Raw genomic sequence first — 19588 nt, forward strand, 5'->3', positions numbered from 1 at the left:
TGAAAGCTGCAGCTCTCAGACCCCAGGGGTGATTCATTTCATGCTGTCCTTGTCCTGTTTGTGGCCTTCTACACATGGCTTAAAGCACAGGAAGTGACAAAATCTCCACCAGAACACCAACAAACCACATCAAGGCACAGGTCAGCCACAGCAGCTGGGAGGTTTGCCTCACCTACTAGAGGAGCTGCATTTAGACTGGAGATGAAGAAATCCTTAGCAGTGAGGGTGGGGAGACACTGGCACAAGTTGCCCAGGGAGGTTGTGGATTCCCCCTTCCTGGAGGTGTCCAAAGGCCAGGTTAGATGAGGCCTTGATCAAGCTGGGTTGGTGGGAGGTGTCCCTGCCCACGGCAGGGTTGGAGGTTGGAGCTGGATGATCTTGGAGGTCCCTCCCCACCCAAACCATTCTGCTGCCAGCCCAGGTGTGCTGCCAGCTCTCACCTCAGTCTGCTGCTCTGGCAACTTCATGTTGTCAAATATCCTGAAGACGATGCGGAACAGATCCTGCCACCAGTGCTTCTCGTAGGTGTGTCCATAGGTTTTCATGATCTCAAACATTACAGTCAGGCCCCTGGAGCAAAGGGGAGCAGCACATGTGAGGAGGGCAGGAGACCACCACTGAACCAGCCGTGTCCAACTGCAGCAGCTCAGGCTCCGACACTGCTAAGCTCATGCCCGTGTGACATGGATTGGTCACAGCAGTGCAATGAACTCAAGCAGAAAATCAGCTTGGTTCAGAAGCACTTCCCAGCCACAGGCAGGAGCCAGACAGCACTGCTGAGGACTGAGGCACTTGAGTGGGAACAGGGAAATTGCTCTCCAGAGGAGCACGAAAAGGTAGGAAGGGGCTTCTGCATGTCTGGAGGAAAGGCAGCTGCAGGGCTCACAGGCAGCTGCACAGCGACCAGGGAACTGCTCCAGGCTGCCCGGGGCAGTGCTGCAGTCCCCATCCCTGGAGGGGTTTCAAAGCCATGGAGATGTGGTGCTCAGGGAGAGTTTGGTGGTGCCCTGGCAGTGCTGGGTTAAGGGATGGACTCTGTGACCTCAAAGGTCTCCTCCAACCACGACAACTCTGACTGCACTGGGAGCTGCAGGAGCACCCAATACTCACCCACTCAGCGCACTCTGGGCCACCTCACTCCACCAGTCACCGAAACACAACCCCCAGCCCCTAAGCAGCTTTCTGGTCTCAGCTCAAAGGCTTGCTGCTGTTTGAAAAGTCTAAAGCAATCCTTTTAGAATGTGAAGGACAAGCACTGATTGTTACCTGGTTCTTACATCTAATTTGCATCTATTGATGATGCAGGACAGCTCAAAGAGGATTGGGAACCACCCTCGCACCCACACTCTGTCCTCAGGAGCCACGTTCATGTCGTCGCTGGTGTACTCCTTGAACGCCTGCAGGAGGAAGCACAGCTGACAGGGGCTGGCAGGGGATTCAGCACAGGACACAGCCTGGGCTGCAGCCTGGAACCTCAGCTGAGCTGACGGAGGAGCGCTGGGCAAAGCAAGGCCCCAGATACACGAGAAGAGAGATGCCAGCACCAGTGCTTGCGTGAGGCTCAGGCCGAGCCTCTTTTGAGGCTCTCCGTGGGGCCAGGGAGCATTTTCACTTGCTGTGCCCCACTCCTCCCCCTTCCCAGCAGAGAGCAGATCCGGAGCTGTGCTGCTCCCAGTAGCTCTCCGCACAGCTCCCTCCCAGGGTGGGAATCAAAGACAGTAACTGCTGACCCTGTCAAAGCCCGGGGGACTTTATACTCCTCTTGCTCCTGAATAAGTCCAGTCCCCAGGAACCTCTGAAGCCTGCAGGAGTGGCTCCTCCTCCCCAGAAGCAGCTGAGCTGCTGAGCCCAGCCCCTACCTGAGGCCGGTCCGAGACGTATTTGGCGCAGTGCCGGATGAGGCGGATGGCTTCCATGCTGGTGTCCGGGAAGGCTGCATTGCAGGCAAACTCAGACAAGCACTTCACTGCATCCTGGAAGGAATCGATGGTTGCTGGGAAGTGTTTTTCAAACACAAGTGCTGGGGGGAAGCAGGAAGAGAGAGAAAGTGTCACTCAGCTCTGAACTGACTGGGAAGGAGTCGTGGGAGACCGAGGCCTTGCTTGGTGCTGCCAGGGGCTTGAGGAGCAGCAAAAGCTGAAGTGGTGAATGCTGCACCAAAACAGCAACATCACCTAGAGGGCATCCGCGGGGACAGCAGTGCCTGAAACACATCGAGGGAGCATCTACGAAGGGCAGCTGAACAGCTAAGGAAGAACAGAGCCTTGGGCTACAGCTGAACACTGCTCTGTGTGCTCAGAGCTGGGCAGGGCTACAAAGAGCACAGCCAGGTGGCCCCAGGGGGTGGTTTGCCCGGAGAGGTGGCAGAGCACAGCAGAATGGTTTGGTCTGGAAGAGGCCTTAAAGATCACCTAAGACCCTACAGACACCTTCTACCAGACCAGGTTGTTCAGGGCCACATCCAGTCTGGCTTTTAACACTTCCAGGCTCCACAGCTTCTCTGGGGAACCTGCTCCAGCACCTCACCACCCTTACGGGGAAGAATTTCCTCCTAATGGCTCATCTCACTCCAGCTTCTTCCAGTCTGAAGCCATCACCCCTCCTGCTGCCACTCCACGCCTCGCAGGAGCCAGCAGAGGCACAAAGCTCCTCAGCCCCCCGCTGTGCTGGAGATCAGTACTCACTGACTATGTGCCCGGTGGTCTGGAAGGCCAGCTCCACGATGCTCTCGTCCTGGTCAGAGGCTGCCAGGTGAAAGACCGAGAAGATGTTTTTCCAGCCGGAGCGGATGTTGGCAGCCTGGGAGTTGACCATCTGCGCGATGCAGCGCACCACCATGTCCCGGATGGTGGGAGACCTGCAGCAGGGCCAGAGCAGCCACTCAGCACCAGCCCAGCAGCGTGCTGCTGCAGCAGCAGCTGGCTGCACACAGCCAGGGGATGCCCAGCACCTGAGCTGCTGCCTGCTCTTACCTGTTTCTCTTCATGATGTGCTCAAAGGGCCTGAGGAAGTCCTTCTGGAAGCGGAAGTTAGCGAGCTCCCCCTTCTCCAAGAACTTCATTGACAATTGTCTTAGTGAGTCCACTGCAAAAATAGCAACATCTTCATTGGGGTTGCAGCCAACCTGGGGAGGGAGTGGAAACACAGAGTTCTTAGGGCTCCAGCCCAAGAGCCTTTGCCTTTGGTGCAGACCTGAGCACAACTGGGAACTTCGCAGCACGGAGCAGCAGCCAAGGCCAGCAACCAGGCTGGAGGAGCCATTCAGCAACCTCTACCCAGCTCCAGCTGCTTTCTACACTTCTGTGTTCCAGCACTTGCAAACCTGCTAAAAATCTGCATGGGGGCCAGAAAGCCTCCCACGAGCTGCACTACAAACACCTGTCAAACACCCTCTGGTAAACAGTCAGCTTAGACAGCAACAGAAGACAACTTCTGCGCCCAAGCTGCACAGAACACCTCCCACAGTTAGAAGACAACTAAAGGCAGCCAGCTCTAGACCCAGGGCACGACAAATAACTTCATGTCCTGCTCTGACATTTGTCACGTTGTGCACCTCTGCCTTCCAGCAGCCATTTCTGCCTTCCAGCTTTTATCTTGTTTCTGCCAAGTTTTATCTTCATCTGGGACAGTCATGGGCCAGGTGACCTTGAGGCACCTCCAGGGCTTCACACTGCACACAAAGATGCCATCAAACCCCAACTTCAAGCTACTTGGGACATAACTATGGGCAGGCAGATGATACCAGAAGTGAAGCTGACCTATGGGGTGGTCTTAGTGGTGGAGAAAGGACCTTCTAGAGAGCAAGGAGCTTACAGAGGAGGAGAGCAAACCCAGTGCAGTTCGAGCACCTGCTCTGGCAGCAGACCCCTAAGTCACAGTTATCTGTGCTGACAGTTAAGGAGCACTGAGTCCAATCGAGAGGGATACCTTATTGAAATGATCCCCAATGACTTCCCAGATCCTAGACCACTGCAGCCTTATCCTGCCCATGTTGTAGTAGGAGATCTCCACGATCTTCTGCAGGCTGAACATGCGCGGGTGGGTGGCGGAGAGCAGCTCGTCCATGGACACCGCACAGAGCCAGCGCACGAAGTCCACTGTGGAGCAAGCAGAGGTTTTAGTGCAGCCTTCTCCTCAGCCTGGAGGCAAAGCTGCTCACAGGGCAGGAGAAAGCACTCACCAATGGCATTGCCATCCAGCCTCGTCGAGCCTGTGAATATCCTGTGGAGGGCAGGAGAAGACACTGCTACATGTAGGAAACATCTTCAAGGTTGAAGACCCATAAAAACCACAGACTGCTTGGGCTGGAGGGGACCTTCAGCACCACCCAGCTCCACCACCCCTGCCATGGGCAGGGACACTGCCCACTAGCCCAGGTTGCTCAAGGCCTCATCCAGTCTGGCTTTCAACATTTCCAAGCTCAGAGCTTCCAGAACTTCTCTGACAACCTATTCCAGTGCCTCACAGAGAAGAGTTTCCTCCTCTCATTTCATCTCAATCCAGCCTCTTCCAGTTTGAAACCATTACCTCTCGTCCTATCACTACAAGCCCTTGTAAAAAGTCCCTCCCCAGATCTCCTGTAGCCCCCTTGGAATTCTGGAAGGGCACCAGCAGGGTCCCCTGGAGCCTCCTCTTCCCAGGCTGAACAGCTGCTGTGGGTGCCCTGCTTTGGATCTCCAAAGGTCCCTTCCACTCCCCACCATGGGACTCTGAGATATGCTACCATTAAGGACAAACAAGTTCCTATCAGTAAAAGGCTTCCTGCTTAAGCCCTGAGCACAGGACACTGCAGCACTGCTCACACTGTACCTGTCCACAGCAACCACCACGCTCTGGGAGCTGGTCTCTCCGATGGACTCCTGGATGCTGGCTATCTGCTTCCAGTCCACATTGCCACCAACTGCAGGGGACAGAAAGTGAGCAACAGCTAAGAGATAACACAGCAAGGGCTGGGGAGGAGGAGGGAGAGAAACTGTGCCACTGTAACACAGGATTTGGAGAAGGGGGAGAAAAACCAAACCAGCTGAGCAAATGGCTGAGTCCTAACAGCCCCTGAGTGCCTGTGAGTTGGGCATTTCTCTGCAAGGCTGAAGAGACAGTACTAAGCAAAGCAAGGATTCAGTTTCCACCTGTGCATTTCAACAAGAACCCCAGCAAGTCAGTGCAGAGAGAAACATTTTCTGCATTGGCCATAGATCATTTTCCTGACGGAGGGGAAAAAGCCTCAGCTGGATCCACACCAACAAGCAGTAAGTCTGATTTACAGGCACCTGACTGCAGTTTACATTCCTGAGCCATTAGGGCTTCATATTTTTCAAGGCAGTCACTTGGTGCACAGAAACTGCCAGCATCTGGCAACAGCCAGGCTGGATAGGCCATGGGGGAGCACTGAACATGTGCAGAATGCACTTGGGAAGGGCAGGGAGAAGCTGCCTGGGAAGGCTCAGCAGACTCATCCATTTCCAGGCAGAAGGCCTCCCTTCAGCAGCTCTTGGCAAGGGGAGAAGAAGCCACAGGAGCAGTCCACAGGAGAGCACAACAAAAGGGACAGTGCAGAGGAGAACAAAGGCAGAAGATTAGGCCTGCCTGGGGTTAAGGGCAGTAAAATCATCACTGCAACTCAAACCCCCGGGTACATGGAAAACACAGGGAGCAGAGTGTCTGCTGGGCTGGGGGAAGCTGCTCAGCGTGGGCCTGTTCAAAGCCCACGACACTCTTACAGGACCGACTCATGGCCTCATCTCCGAAGCTCAGGAAGTGCAGGGGCAGTCTGAGCAAGGCCACTTCAACCAAGCACTTAATTTCTGCAGTACTCACCCAGGCCCAGCCCCACAAACTCGTCAGGAGCCTGATCCTTTGTCCCAGTGAAAGAGCCTTCCCTGCCACGCACTGTCCCCGAGATGTAGCGAGGCTTCACCCCGGTTCCTATGAGCTGTGCCAGTTCCAGCTGGCTGATGCACTTCAGGATCTGTTCCAGAGAACCAAGCAGTTAGCAACAGAAAGCAGTCTGAGACAGTAAATAATAAAAACCACCTTCAGGCAGAGCTTCAGAGGAGGATTTGGAAGGCTCAAGGTCAGCCAAGCACTCCTGTTCTCCTCGCTCAGTAATTTGAGCACTATTGGGATTCCTCTTCCCCAATGCTGTGTCTCACCTGGACATGTTTTGCTACTTTAGCTGGCTGCATAATGAGCAAGCCCACGCAATGCAGGTACAAAAGGACACACCTGGCACCTCCCTGGGGCCCTGGACTTCTGCACACACAACCAGGTGCTGTGCTCAAACCCAGCACATGTGCTCCCTCCACAGCTCCAGCACAAGCGACTCTACCTCGTGCCAGGAGTTGCCTAAGTAGTTTCCATCCGTGTGAGCCACCGTGATGAGAGTTTTAATTGTGTCAATGTTCTTCTGCTTCATCTCAGTAATCCCAGAGCTCACTGTGAGCAAGGTAAACCTTGCTAATGCTTGGACATAAGCATCTCTCTCCAGCTGCGAAGGGGAGGGAAAAACAGAATTACAAAGTGTTGGCTCAGTTTCTGGAGAAGAGAAGGCTCTTGGGGGGGTCAGAGCTGCCTGCCAGTATCTGAAGGGATCCTACAGGAGGGCTGCAGAGAGACTTTTCCTCAGGGTGTCTGAGACAGGCCAAAGGGGAATGGTTTGGAGCTGAGGCAGAGCAGGGTTAGACTGAAGCTGAGGAAGAAGCTCCTCAGTACAAGGGTGGCGAGAGTCTGGAACAGGCTGTGGCTGCCTCCTGCCTGGGGGTGTTCAAGGCCAGGTCGAATGAGGCCTTGAGCAGCTGAGTCTAGCTGAGAGGTGTCCCTGGGTACGGCAGGGGGGTTGGAACTGGATGACCTTTAAGGTCCCTTCCAAGCCATTCTGTGACTCTCAATGGGATGTGAACTCTGCTTGCCCCTCCCCAGCTGTGCCTGCAACGCCCAGCACTGCCCTCAGCAGGAACTGACAGCCTGCAGGGAGGGAGCTGTACATTCACTGTCGAGGATTCTAAAATAGACAAAACTAAAAGGCCAATAAAGCCCCCAGGTTTGATCAGAATTACCCTCTGGAGCCAGAGAGTCTGGAATTCTTGGCATTGTGCTTAATGCAAGAGACATTCCTGCATTACATCAGGAATGACATTTCCAGTGCCATAACTGCTAAAATGGGAGCCAATTATAGAAGTCTCACATAAGTCTAATCTCTCTGAAGTTGAGAGCAGCATTTCAAACAGTTCACAGCCACATTATTTAGCTTATGAAACAGGACAGAAAGGCTGATTTCATGGAACACCACCACAAAGCTAAACAGACACAAAAGCAGTCAGCTCGTGGGGAAACAGAAATCCAGTAGCTGGGCATGGCTCTCACCACACAACAGAGCAGGAGACAGAAAGGTCACTTCATTCAAAACACTTTCAGTCAAGTACCAGATGAAGCAGTGACTGCAGAAGCAGGTGGCCTCCAGGTACTGCAGAGCTTAGCCCCAGCAGCTCTTAGGAGCCCTCTCAGGTTTTGCTGGTGCCCAAAGCAAGGCTCTGTTACCTGGATGCTGAAGATGCAGGCGATCCTGATGGCACAACGTATGCCCTCCAGACAAAGAGAGGCCACTTCTGTGTCATCACAGTCCTGCAGACCCACGCTGAAGGCAGCCAGAAAAGGTGTCCAGGCCAGCTGGAACATGCACAGAAGGAAACTCACATCAGCAGCTGCTGCTGCTTGAAGGGAATGCTATTGAGCCAACCCCTTGCTCAAGGGGAAAGGCCACCCTCAGCTCACATCATCACCCTGGGGTTGCCATGCCAAAAAGGAAATGGAACAGGATGGACATGAGACAGAACAGGACAGAAGTATGGTTAGAGAAGACATGAGACAGAGTAAAAGTGATGCAGATTAATGCTCCTGTTGGAAGCAGCTTCCCTCAGTAGCCAACACACACAACCACCTTCAGCCAGCTGGAAAACACCAACCCCCAGAGCTCTGCAGTCAGATGTCCATGGAGTTTGAGTATTCCCAGGATAACCTTTGTCATTGTGCAAAAGACAGTCCTGAGTTACTGCAACAACGACAGTGTGCACAGACTCCTTCATCACGAGAACTATCACTGTGTTCTGATCACTGCTCCTGCAAAATGCCACAGAGCAGCAGGAGGAGGGACTCAAAACAAGCTGGGCTGTGCCACTGCTCACTAACACAAATCCTACCACTTCAAGTGTGCCCAGGTGGGCAGCAGAGCCAATGGCATCCTGGGCTGGCTCAGCAGCAGTGTGGCCAGCAGCACAAGGGAGGTTCTTCTGCCCCAGTACTCAGCATTGCTCAGGCCACACCTTGAGTGCTGTGTCCAGTTCTGGGCTCCTCAATTCAAGAGAGATGTTGAGGTGCTGGAAGGTGTCCAGAGGAGGACAGCAAAGCTGCGGAGGGGACTGGAGCACAGCCCTGAGAGGAGAGGCTGAGGGAGCTGGGAGTGTGCAGCCTGCAGCAGAGGAGGCTCAGGGCAGAGCTCATTGCTGTCTGCAGCTGCCTGCAGGGAGGCTGTAGCCAGGTGGGGTTGGGCTCTGCTGCCAGGCACTCAGCAACAGAACAAGGGGACACAGCCTCAAGCTGTGCCAGGGCAGGTCTTGGCTGGATGTTAGGAGGAAGTTGTTGTCAGAGAGAGTGATTGGCATTGGAATGGGCTGCCCAGGGAGGTGGAGTGGCTGTGGCTGGAGGTGTTGAAGCCAAGCCTGACTGGGGCACTTAATGCCATGGTCTGGTTGGTTGGCCAGGGCTGGGTGCTAGGTTGGACTGGATGAGCTTGGAAGCTTCTTCCAACCTGGTTGATTCTATGACACTCTCTGTACTTTCTCCCCTCCCAACTCCTCCACTACTCGTACAAGATGCTGCTTGTACGAGCACAGACATTTCTGAAATCCCAGGCTCAGTGGAACTGGAGCAGACAACTCAAAATCCCTCCTTTCCTGTGGCAAGTTCAGGAGCTTCCAACACAACCAAACCAGCAGAGACAGATCTCTACCACTACCAACCAGCCCTGTCAGTCAGTATTTTGCATGTAGGGCCTATGTGCTATTTCCAAACACAGCTCTCACCTTGAACATGGGTCTGACGTGCTCCAGGTGTGTTGCACTGGTGAAGGGAGCCTGCACATGGCTCACTGCCTCCATCAGAGCTTTGGCTGTCTTGGCCATCTGTTCCATCTCCAAGTTGTACAGCAGTCTCCTCTGCTTCTCACTAGCAACACCTGTAAACACAGTTTTCCTCTCATCTCTGCCTCCTTTGGCCGTGCTGTCCTCAGGAACCCTGATAATCATTTTTCATTAAGCACCACACTCATCTTTACCACACAGCAGGAGATGATGATGATGATGGTGATTCTTCTACAATATAGAGAAACTCTAACTGACAGCAAACTTCTCTATGCAATTAGCTCACTTTAAACCCTTAGAGGATTTTTAGCTTTGCACAACAAACATTTTCCCATCACCTCAACTAAGAGCACAAACATCACATCCACTGAGCTAAATGCAAAGTGAACTGAAGGTTCTCAGTGATCCATCAGCACAGAAAACAAGAGTAAGTGGCAGCCTTCTGAGGCAGAGCTACCTTAATCACCTTTTCATTTCACTAATGGAACCTCCATCTCATCAAGAAGGAGAAACTCGAGCAGAAAGTAATCTTCAGCTTCTTTAACATGGCCATAGGCCCATTATGTTAATTACATGAATACTGCCAATTAGAGGACTTCTCTTATCCTGGTGCAAATTTCCTGTAACAAATCTGTTCCTAGGGCTTAGAGGCACACAAATGTGAGCAGAAGGCAAGACTCAGAATGTTCTCTGTAGAGAGGCTGGAATGAGGAACAGCTGAATCTGTATACAGAGCAAACAAACCAGTTCTGGTGTGTCAGAGAGGAGGAGGTAATGAGCTTTACAAGTGCACAAGTCAGGAGCCTACAAATCAAATAATGCAGACTTTGGGAAGGGGAGGCTGCAACTGCAGGAAAGCACAAGGGTGACCTTGGAAATGGAAGGCACTGCCAGGGGGTGTGCTCTGCACCGTGTCAGCAACACCTTCACCTCATAAAGCCCTCAGATGCATTTCCCTGTGCTGCTGTTCACCAAAACTTGTCCTCTCCACAGTCAGTGCAGTCAGGAGTTCAGCAGCTGCACTGGCACAGGTCTGGAGGCAGAGCCATGCCTTTATGTTAAGAGCAAAGGATCCATGACTGGAGGTTAAGACCCATTTTAGTGAAGTGGTGCTCATTGCACTTATCTCTCACTCTGAGAAGGGACAGCTTGGTGAGAGTGAAGAGCTAACGGCTGGAAGCAGCCTGACACTGCAGCTACTCACTTTGCTTGGTGGATTTGGTGGGTATGGTTAATTCCTTTGTTTCTTTCATTGAGATCTTCTTGCCAGCTATTTCATTATAGATTGCAGACAAATATTCTTCAGGGAGATCTTTGCTGTCATTGATGCCTCTGTTCATTTTGATATACTGCTCTTTTGTCATTTTATTCTTAACCTGAAAGCCAGAAAGCAGCTGTCAGCATCAGCAGAGGAGGCTGTCGATAGCAGCCAGCAGAACACCCCAGACAGATGCAAGCTACCACGAAGGCCAAACCTGCTGCTGCAGAAGACACAAGTATCCAACACATCAACACTACTCTGTTAGATCTACCAACCAAGGCAAGGCCACCTGCACATTGGGCTGCAGAACCTCTCCTGCAGGGACAAGCTGAGAGAGCTGAGGCTGCAGAAGAGAAGGCTCCAGGGACACCTTAGAGCAGCCTTCCAGCACCTGAAGGGGGCCTAGAAGGTGGCTGGAAAGGGACTGTTTAGAGGGACTGGGAGTGACAGGACGAGAAACAATGGCTTTGAGCTGGGAGAGAGGGGACTGAGACTGGAGATTAGAGAGAAATTCTTTCCAGTGAGAATGGGCAGGCCCTGGCACAGGTTGCCCAGGGAGGCTGTGGAGCACTGAAGCACAGAATGTGATTGGAGAATCACATTCTGTGCTCCACAACCTCCCTGGAGGTGTTCAAGGTCAGGCTGGATGAGGCCTTGAGCAACCTGAGCTGGTGGAAGGTGTCCCTACCCATGGCAGGGGGTTGGGACTAGATGAGCTTTAAGGTCCCTTCCAACCCAACCCATACTACAATCCATGAAGTGAGCAGCCTGTGGACTCCAGCAAGGTTTTCCCAGCAGCTCACCTGTGGGCTGTGCAGGTCTGTTGTCAGCATGATGATTGAGTAGGCCAGAACATAGGCAGTGTCTGCGCTGGCAAAGAGAGTCTGCCTGCAGGGGAGAAGGGGAAAAAGAGCAGCAAAGGTAGGGGATTAGGAGCTGTCAGGCATTCCTGAGCACCCGGAGCTGCGAAGGCAGAGCAGGGCTCACCCTTGGTTGCACTCCAAGTATCTAGCAGCAAACTTCTCCATCAGGCGGTCGATCTTCTGCGCCTCGCCCGGCAGGCGGAAGCCCTCCAGGAACAAGCGCAGGGCCGAGACGAAGTCCTTGGTGGAGAAGTCGTGCTGGTCCACGTAGGCATACATCACCTCTTTGTTGAACTTGTCATTGTCTCCCAGGAACTCCCCAACCTGAGTCTGCAGCGAGGACAGAGGAGCCCAATCAGCGCATTTACAGTGGCACGGAACCGGTGCAGACTGCGTCACGCTGCCCACAGGCTCAGTCAGCCAAGGCTGCTCCTGCTCCTCCTCTCCTCCAGAGCAAAGGTTCTCCACCATAATGCTCCTACATGTTTCCTTTCCACTGCTCAACGTGGCCAATGACTGACCTGTCTCTGCTGGAATGACTTTTGCAGTTGGGAAACTTACACCAGGAATCAAAGCTTGCTAAGCTCAACTGCATCCCCACCGCAGTGCCAAGCTCAAGCAGGCGCAGGTGATGCTCAAATACAACCTGCTGCTGCCTCTGAGCTGAGCACTGCCAATGCAGCACAGCAAACCCACTGTGCATTCTGCGTGTGCAAACTGAGGTGAAAATGTGTTTTGGTGGCTGACTTGAAGTCTCAACACTGAAACTCAGGACTTCAGTCAAGCTGGGAGCATGGCCATACACCAGCCTTTCCCTGGAAAGCAGTGGGGCTGGCTGCTAAGCATGGTGGTGCAGACTGCTGGGCCAGGAAGCCAAGGTCTTCATGACAACACCAACACGAAATACTCCCACCCTCCTCAGCCAGAGACTGCAGGACCCTTTCAAAGCCAGCAACAGCTGCTAAGTGTACATAAACCCAAAGAACTAACCTAGATTAAGTAACTTCTTTGGAGGCAGTAAAAGATGCTTCTCCTGTGGCTGTACCAGGTCACTGTCACTGGAGGACAGCTACTTCTGGCAGTCCCTCACTGAAGGGCACTTTAGTGAGTTGCTCCCAGCTGCAGGGGTAGCCAAGCACAGGCTGTGAGCCAGCTCAAGTAGGTAAGGCTTTTCCTTCACACTTCACTGCATACTCCACAGCCCTCTAAGAGGTTTCCTTTTCCTCACTGCACACTAATGCCAAACACTTTAAGCCACCAGCAGGTGACCTGCAACATCAGTGGGTGAGAAACAACCAGCAGGAAAGCAGTTTTCTTACTGAATCTAATCTTTCCTCTTGGTGCAAGAACTGAGCAATGTCTTCAGGAGTAGTGCCAAGCATTCCTTGCTCTTGCAGGTACTGAATCCCCCTCTTTGGTTTCTTGTTGAATCTGTACAGGTGAGATCAGGAGAGTTAACTCTTTACCCGTGCACAAAGCTGAATTCAGTAAAAAGATTCCATGATTTAGGGTCGGGTACTGAAAATCTACCTATTAAATAGGTTTCCTTCATCAAACTGTGCCTGAGACAGGAGTGAGCTATATTCCCTTCTGTCATCATTCCCTTTAACACTGCATGGTTTTACATTGGGATTTTCCCCCTGTTTGCTCCATAGCTTCCAGCATGGCCTGCAAGCAGCTCCCAGTGAAGAGAGCTCAACACTACCATGTACTCTAGCACTTGTGAAGAAAAAGTATTCCACAGGACCAGCAAAGTCTTGACTTGGAAAGCAACAGCTACACTCTGTTGCCTTCTGGTTTAGTCTGTGTGATAGTCACCAAGCCCAAGAGCTGCCTGTAAGGATGGAAGTGGACAGGACAAAGAAGCAGGTAACGGAGGACTTAAGTCATGCTTGCTCAGGGGCTGAGAGCCATACAACAAACTCATGCCTGCACGAAGTGACCTCAGCTAGAAGATGAGGTGACAAGGCTGAAGTCAGGCAGGAGGTGTGTGTCAGCCTGCACTGAGAATGTTTACTATCCTCCTAATTGACAAGTCAGTGAGAAGGAAGCAGCAGTTTAAGGACACAGGCACCACCATCAGCGAAGGGTGCACTACACGAGACCACATCCAGCTGATCACACCAGTCTGATGCTGCTCCTACCCCCCCCCAAAAAAAAATCTTATTCCTAGTAAAGCAGGTCTGGAGAAAGAGCAAACATTCAGAGCACTCTTCTAGCTGTGAGGAATTAGGTTAACACAGAACACTGCTGACAGGCTCCCAAGGGGACACCACTCAGCACCATTCGCCGGGGCGAGTGCTGCTACACCCAGAGTTCTCTTCCTAGCGCAAGATGAGTATCTATGAGCAAGAAGAAAAACCCAGGAGTCTTCATAGCTCTGAACGAATCCACCCTCCCACGGGTGGGGAAAGGGCACTCACAAGTCAATTCCTTGCTCTATTATTTCCTTTTGTTGCTTTAGGACTTCGAACTGCTCTGGGTTGTCAGTGCCAGACATCTGTGTGCTGTAGCTGCCAATCCCCGAGGAAGCTGTCGAGTCCAGGGAGTTCAAGCTGCCGTATCTGTTAATTGTCTCGGGGTGCTTGCTCTCGTTGCTCTCCTGTTCTGTGGGCTTTTCTTGGCCTATGCATTGGAAAGGGTTACAGCAAAAGCACACTGAGAGGGCGTTCAAGCCACAGCTGTTCTTCAGCTCCTCTCTGAAGGCTTCCAGAAGTCACTGGGGTTATCTTCAGTGACCTATTTGCTCGTCTGCCTTCAGTTTGGTTGGGAAAACAGCAACAACCCCCCAGCACTGCAATTTACCAAGGAGGATCCTTTCTAAGAGTCCATGCAATTAAGGAAAGATAACTTAGACAACTTCCTGCTACAGAACAAAGCTTCTTCTCTCTCTCTTTCAGCACTAAGAGTACAGAAGTACCAAACTGCTGCAGCACCTCCTGAGCAAAGCCAGAAGAGCCCCATGTCTTACCTAGCGTTGTCTGAGAGTTGGGGTTCACATACTGATCCTTGCTCCACTCCACCATGCACTTCAGGATCGAGACCAAGCACTCCAACCCCTTCTTTCTCAAACTTAATTCCTAGAAAAGGTTTCAACAGCAGTAATAAGTGGCGTGGAGAGTTCAGGCTCAGCCGATCACACTGAGAAAGGTGAAGGCTTGGGGGCAGTTTTACCTGAACAGTGGACATGCCAAGCTCTTGGCTACCCCTTCCTTGGGCAATCTTGGAGAGGTCATTAACCAGCCTTTCAAATATATTGGCTGCATTTAAATCACAGTCATAGTTCACGTAGATGTCCACTACACTTTGGGCATCTGTAAACAGAGGGACATGGTCAAAGTTGGTCAAAGAGCAGATCACAGAACAGCAGAGGTCAGAAGGGACCTCTGGAGATCACCCAGGCCAACCAGCCCCATGCTGAAGCAGGGTCACCCAGGATCACAGCGTCCAGATGGGTCTGGAATCTCTCCAAAGGAGGCTCCACCATGAAATGATCCTTCGGTGAAAGGCAAGAAGCAGAGCCAAGGGCCCTCAGTACCTGCACAGATCCTGGTCAGCGTCTGGATAACCATCCACTTGTGGTCGAAGGAGCTCGTCGACGTTTCCAGGATATACAGGAAAATTTCCTTGAAGAAGACCTAGCAAATATTCCAGGAAGAGGGAGAAAAAAGCTCCATAAATATCCCTCACAACCAGAGACACTAACCTGGGTGCCCAAGACTCTGAAAGCAGCATGTCAGAGGTACAGGAGATAAGGAAAGAAAAGGAAGGTAAGAGGCAGCACAACTTCTGCTTGACTCCTTTGGATCAGGCATTCGAATTGCTACTTCAGCCCCTGTGCTTCTCTCCAGCTGAGACACTCAGTTTATAGCCTGCTCACTCAAAACCACAGACCCAGGAGCGCTGTGGAGTCCCCAGGGATGGCTGAACCTAACGAGAAGCCTAAGCTGCTGTGAAGAGCTGCTCTGGGATTCTGACAGGAGAGGTGTTGCCTCACCACAGATCTGCTCCAGGAGATGGTGATCTGATGGCACCAAGACAGTAAACAGCCACTCAGGCCAGGCTGAGGCACTGGAGCTTCACCAGAGGAGATGCCTTGGCTCAAGAGAATGACTCTGTGGCATGGCTGGCAGAAGGGTCAGACACAGCACAAAAACTGCAACAGGTCCACCACTGGGAAAGTTGTCTGCCCTCAAAGGTGTCAGTTTTCCCCCACACTGCTTTTGTTTGGAGCAGAGATCATCTCATTCCTCTCAAGAGCTCCTCACCAGCCCCGTGAGCACTGCAGGTGACCATGGCAGCTGGGCACACTCGGCAGCTTCTCACTTCTGCCCTAAGCAGCAGAACTGCTCTACCAGCACCTGAACTTCAGGTGTGAACTGCAGTGTGGCTTTGCACCACCATCCTCCACAGCATTCTAGCTCAGCCCTTCACTGCCAGCTCTGGCTCCCAAATCCACCAACTTGTGCCTCTTCCAGAACGCTGCCAACAGTCCCAAGCTGCGAGGCTCTCCTCTGAGAGCAGGCTGCAAAGCACTGCTCCTGTTTTTAACCTCAGATATTCTCTATCACAGGATTTGGAGAGATCCGTGTGCTACAGGCAGGCAGAGGCAAGCATCAGGCTTTGAGTCCCATCTGGGGAAAAGCAGCAATACTACTTTTGAAGCAGCTTCCACAGTAAGGCTCAGGCAAAATGCATCAAGAGTGTTTCCATTTCATTGGCCTTTTCAGGACAGAGAGCACAACCCCAGTGCCTGCTCTAACCAAGGAACACAATCCCCACGGAGCACAAGCAGTTCACACAACCAGCAAAAGACCTCCTGACACCTCAACATACCAGAGTGGAATGGAAACCAGCCACAGGAAGAGGTAAAATATTACTACAGAGTCATGCTCCAAGCAATCCTGAGCTACCTCTTTGCTGATTTCTGGTCTTTCTCTGCAAGACAAGCATGTTACAGAATCTCTGGAGGCAGGGAAATGATATTTTTTTGGGTAGAGAATTAAAAAGTCACTGATGGAGCAGAGAAAAAAAGTTTCAAGTGTAAAAGCTCAACCAAAACCTAAGGTAGAAGAGAAAGGAGCTGGAGAGCCTGCATGCTATGGAGCTGTTTCCGAGGCAGAGCTGGCTGCTTGCTGCTGGTGCCGGCTCTGGACAAGCAGCTCTGGAACAAGCAGCTCCTCACAGCTCCACTGTTCACATCTCAGAGATTTCAAAATGCTAGCACTCTGTTACTTACTGCAACTCATGCCACAGAGCTCAGGCTTTTCTCCTGCTTTATTGGGAAAGTAAAGCAGAAAAAGCCAATTATCCAGTTTGGTTCACTGAAAATCAGGGTGTTAAGCTCCTTTATTCACAGCTGTGAAAGAGTGGCCATGGTGAGCACAGCTAAATTACACCCCGAGCCCCCTGAGAGCCAGGATTTCATTGCCTGCAAATATATTCATTGACCCACTTAGAAATCCAGCAAATGCAATCAAAGTATGACTCAATCTGAGCTGTCAGAGGGTAGTGTTAGCTGAATATTCAAGCCAAAGGACAAAGGGAGGGTTCCTTCCAGCAGGATCTCAGACTAGGATTTACAGAAGCTGCCTAACATTTCTTTCCCTGATGAAGAATGCAGCCCCAGGCCCAAAATACAGAGATGTTGCATACCAGGAAGGAGAGCATATGGCTCTCCTTGCAGCTCCAAGCACAGCCTGCAGCTGAAGTTAGCTACTTGCCTACCCACACCTTCTGAATAACCTTCAGGAGCAGCAGCTGAAGGAGAGGAATACTTAGCTCACGAGCAGGCAAAAGAGAAGTCTCTGCGAGCTGCTGTCCCTGGTGGTTTGTCATTGATGGATGCTTTTGGCTTTCATGTTTGCGAGGAGGAACTGCAGCCCTGCTCTGTGGCGATGCTCCTAATTTAGCACATTCTAGAAGCTCCTACAGTAGTGTAGAGTAGCCTATGTGCAGTGCTCCTCAGGTGTGCCTTCATCTCCTGTTTGGGCTTGGGGAGAGGGTGGCAGTGCTGGAAGCTGATCAAACCCCTGCCAGGGCAGCCAGGCTGTGGCACAGGCGCAACCTGCACAGCGGCCTGGGAGCTCTCTCAGCACTTGGTGAGGCCAGCACATGGCAGCTGCGACTGTGGAGCAGCCCAGCCGTGTGGGCTGTGCCCAAGGCTGCACAGGTGCTAGCACCTCCTGAGGCACACGCAGCCTGTCCTCAGAGTCTCCCAAACATTCTATTTTCAAGGCACATTCAATCCACCACCGAAGCTGCATTTCTGTGCAAGCAAGTACTGGAAACCCTACTGCTGCCTCCCCAGAATGCATCAACACAACCTGAGAAGTGACCAGAACACAAAACCCTTCTGACAGGCACTGGCAAAGCGAGGTTCTTCCCCCAGAGCTGCCACCACACATCAGCTCAGCCACGACATCCACAGGCAGAGAAATCCCTTGGTTCAAGCCCTCACAGCTGCAGCATCAGCAGCATTTCTGTCTTCTCACACACAGCCTCCAGACTCGAGGGGCAGTCTGCAGGCTACAGCACTCACAGCGGCTCCCCAAAGGGCTTGCACCAGGGTGACGGTGAACTGATGGCACCTACCTCAATCTGCATCTTCAGGTGAGTCTTGAAGTTTGAGAGGAGGGTGAGGAATATGGAGAGTGAGAGTTCAAAGACTTCTGGAACCGAGGAGACTCCATTCTTTGAAAGTGCAACACAAAGGTACTGCTTAATGGCGTTAATGAACATCTCGTTTGTCCTGAAGACAGGGCCTGCGTTCTGCAGGATGGACAGAAGCAGCTGCAGTGACAGGATCTTGGACCGCAGCTCGTGAGATCTGCAACAGGAGGAGGCAGCAGATCAGCTCGGGGGGGGCCCAAGGAACAAAGCACTCCCAGAGAGCCAGTGCACACCACAGAGACTCTGTCATGTGCTCCTGGATAAACTCAAAGCTGACACAACCTGCTGTGGAAAGGCATTCAGAGGTGGTGCTGCTGCTGGCCAAAGCGGTCAATCTCCAGCCCAGGTGGGCAAGAATAAGCTCTGCCAGTTCTCCTCTAGGGCACAGCAGCAGCTTGGCCAGAGGATGGAGGGAGCATTCCTTCCTTTCACCTCTGAAATATCCAGCCAGCCCCCAAATCCTGACCATGCAAAGCTGGGAGTTCCCTTCTCCTCTAGTCCCACCAGCACGGAAAAAGTGGAAGGGCCATGAAGTCCTGCCCTGCCTGACCTCCTTCCTCCCCACAGGCCATCCCTCTTCTCAGTGCAGTGTCCTTTATCCCTTCCCCACCCCACTCCAACAGCAGTAAGATGCAGAATGTGTCTGTTTCAAACATGGCAGTCAGGCAACTGCAGTGCTGCCAAGCGCTCCACAGCAGCAGCACCCTTCTGTCAGACTGAAGGCAGAAGCCAGTTCAGAACAGTGCTGCTATTTACACTTCAACACACCAAAACCAAACAGCCAAGAAGCCAACCACACACAGAAGGAAACCTGCATGTAACAGAATCCACTGCACTTGGGGCAGCACTGGCTGGAAGCATTTCCTCCTCAGTCCTGAGCTGTCTCCCAACCTCTGAGCACCTCCAGGCCTGCAGCTCCTCTGAAGAGCAGGTGCAGACACAAGGAGCCTTCCAGCAAGGCAGCCCAGAGGTTCCACTGAACAACCACCACTGACAGAGGGCAGTTACAAAACAGAAGGAACAAGGACAGGAGTCTTCTGGCACAGCCCAGCCCAGACTCTGTGAAGAGCACTTCAAGTTGATGAAATGCCTCAGAACAGTTCTCTGTGGAAGCTCAACAAAAAAAACCAAGCCAGGCTGTGGACACCGCAAGCATTCCAATCTCCTTTGATGCCAAAGACAGCTCACGACCAGAGATGTGGAATCTGCCGAGGGTTTCAACCACTGCCTGCTTCCCCCAGCTGCCAGCTCACAGCTGAGGCCCTGCCAATGCTGTATGATGTGCAAAGCCCACTTAAAACAAGCTTAAGGACTAAACTCTACTAAGTGAGCCTTCAAGACATGACCCCTGCATTTTATTTTCCTGCAGGGAGAAAGGAGATAAAGGCACTGCACAGGGTCCTGGGAAGCATAATCCTAGTCTCAACTCCCTGTCTTGTCACTGGAAGAGAAAGCTGCACTCCCTACACCTCAGCCAGACTTTGACTGAAGCCTTCCCAGCTCCTCTGTCGAGAGAGGCAGCCAAGCATCTCTAAGATGCCACTGCTGCCCTCCTCATCTTCCCCTCGCAGTATCTTTGCAGTTGTTCAAGCAGCCACCAATGCCTCAGCACCACCAGTAAATTCCAGGCACTTCTCCAACCACAGGACATCTCCAAA

At 52.3% G+C, this 19588-nt stretch overlaps 1 protein-coding gene across 1 annotated transcript in view; it reads right to left on the bottom strand.

Annotated features, from left to right (window-relative positions):
• The window catches only part of ARFGEF1 (ADP ribosylation factor guanine nucleotide exchange factor 1), a 53982-nt gene that overhangs the window by 6477 nt on the left and 27917 nt on the right, over positions 1-19588 (bottom strand). Inside the window, exons 10-30 of the mRNA XM_064170665.1 lie at positions 17853-18087; positions 14797-14896; positions 14433-14572; positions 14230-14338; positions 13682-13883; positions 12578-12689; positions 11383-11588; positions 11199-11283; positions 10339-10510; positions 9078-9229; positions 7537-7665; positions 6329-6487; positions 5818-5968; positions 4810-4900; positions 4181-4221; positions 3928-4097; positions 2973-3124; positions 2685-2857; positions 1860-2020; positions 1267-1397; positions 441-570 (exon numbers count right to left, since the gene is read on the bottom strand). Coding sequence (XP_064026735.1) covers positions 441-570; positions 1267-1397; positions 1860-2020; positions 2685-2857; positions 2973-3124; positions 3928-4097; positions 4181-4221; positions 4810-4900; positions 5818-5968; positions 6329-6487; positions 7537-7665; positions 9078-9229; positions 10339-10510; positions 11199-11283; positions 11383-11588; positions 12578-12689; positions 13682-13883; positions 14230-14338; positions 14433-14572; positions 14797-14896; positions 17853-18087 — 3001 coding nt within the window. The remainder of the gene's footprint in view (positions 1-440; positions 571-1266; positions 1398-1859; positions 2021-2684; positions 2858-2972; positions 3125-3927; positions 4098-4180; positions 4222-4809; positions 4901-5817; positions 5969-6328; positions 6488-7536; positions 7666-9077; positions 9230-10338; positions 10511-11198; positions 11284-11382; positions 11589-12577; positions 12690-13681; positions 13884-14229; positions 14339-14432; positions 14573-14796; positions 14897-17852; positions 18088-19588) is intronic.

This window comes from Pogoniulus pusillus, chromosome 34, assembly GCF_015220805.1.
Source record: "Pogoniulus pusillus isolate bPogPus1 chromosome 34, bPogPus1.pri, whole genome shotgun sequence".
Taxonomy (NCBI): Eukaryota; Metazoa; Chordata; class Aves; order Piciformes; family Lybiidae; genus Pogoniulus; species Pogoniulus pusillus.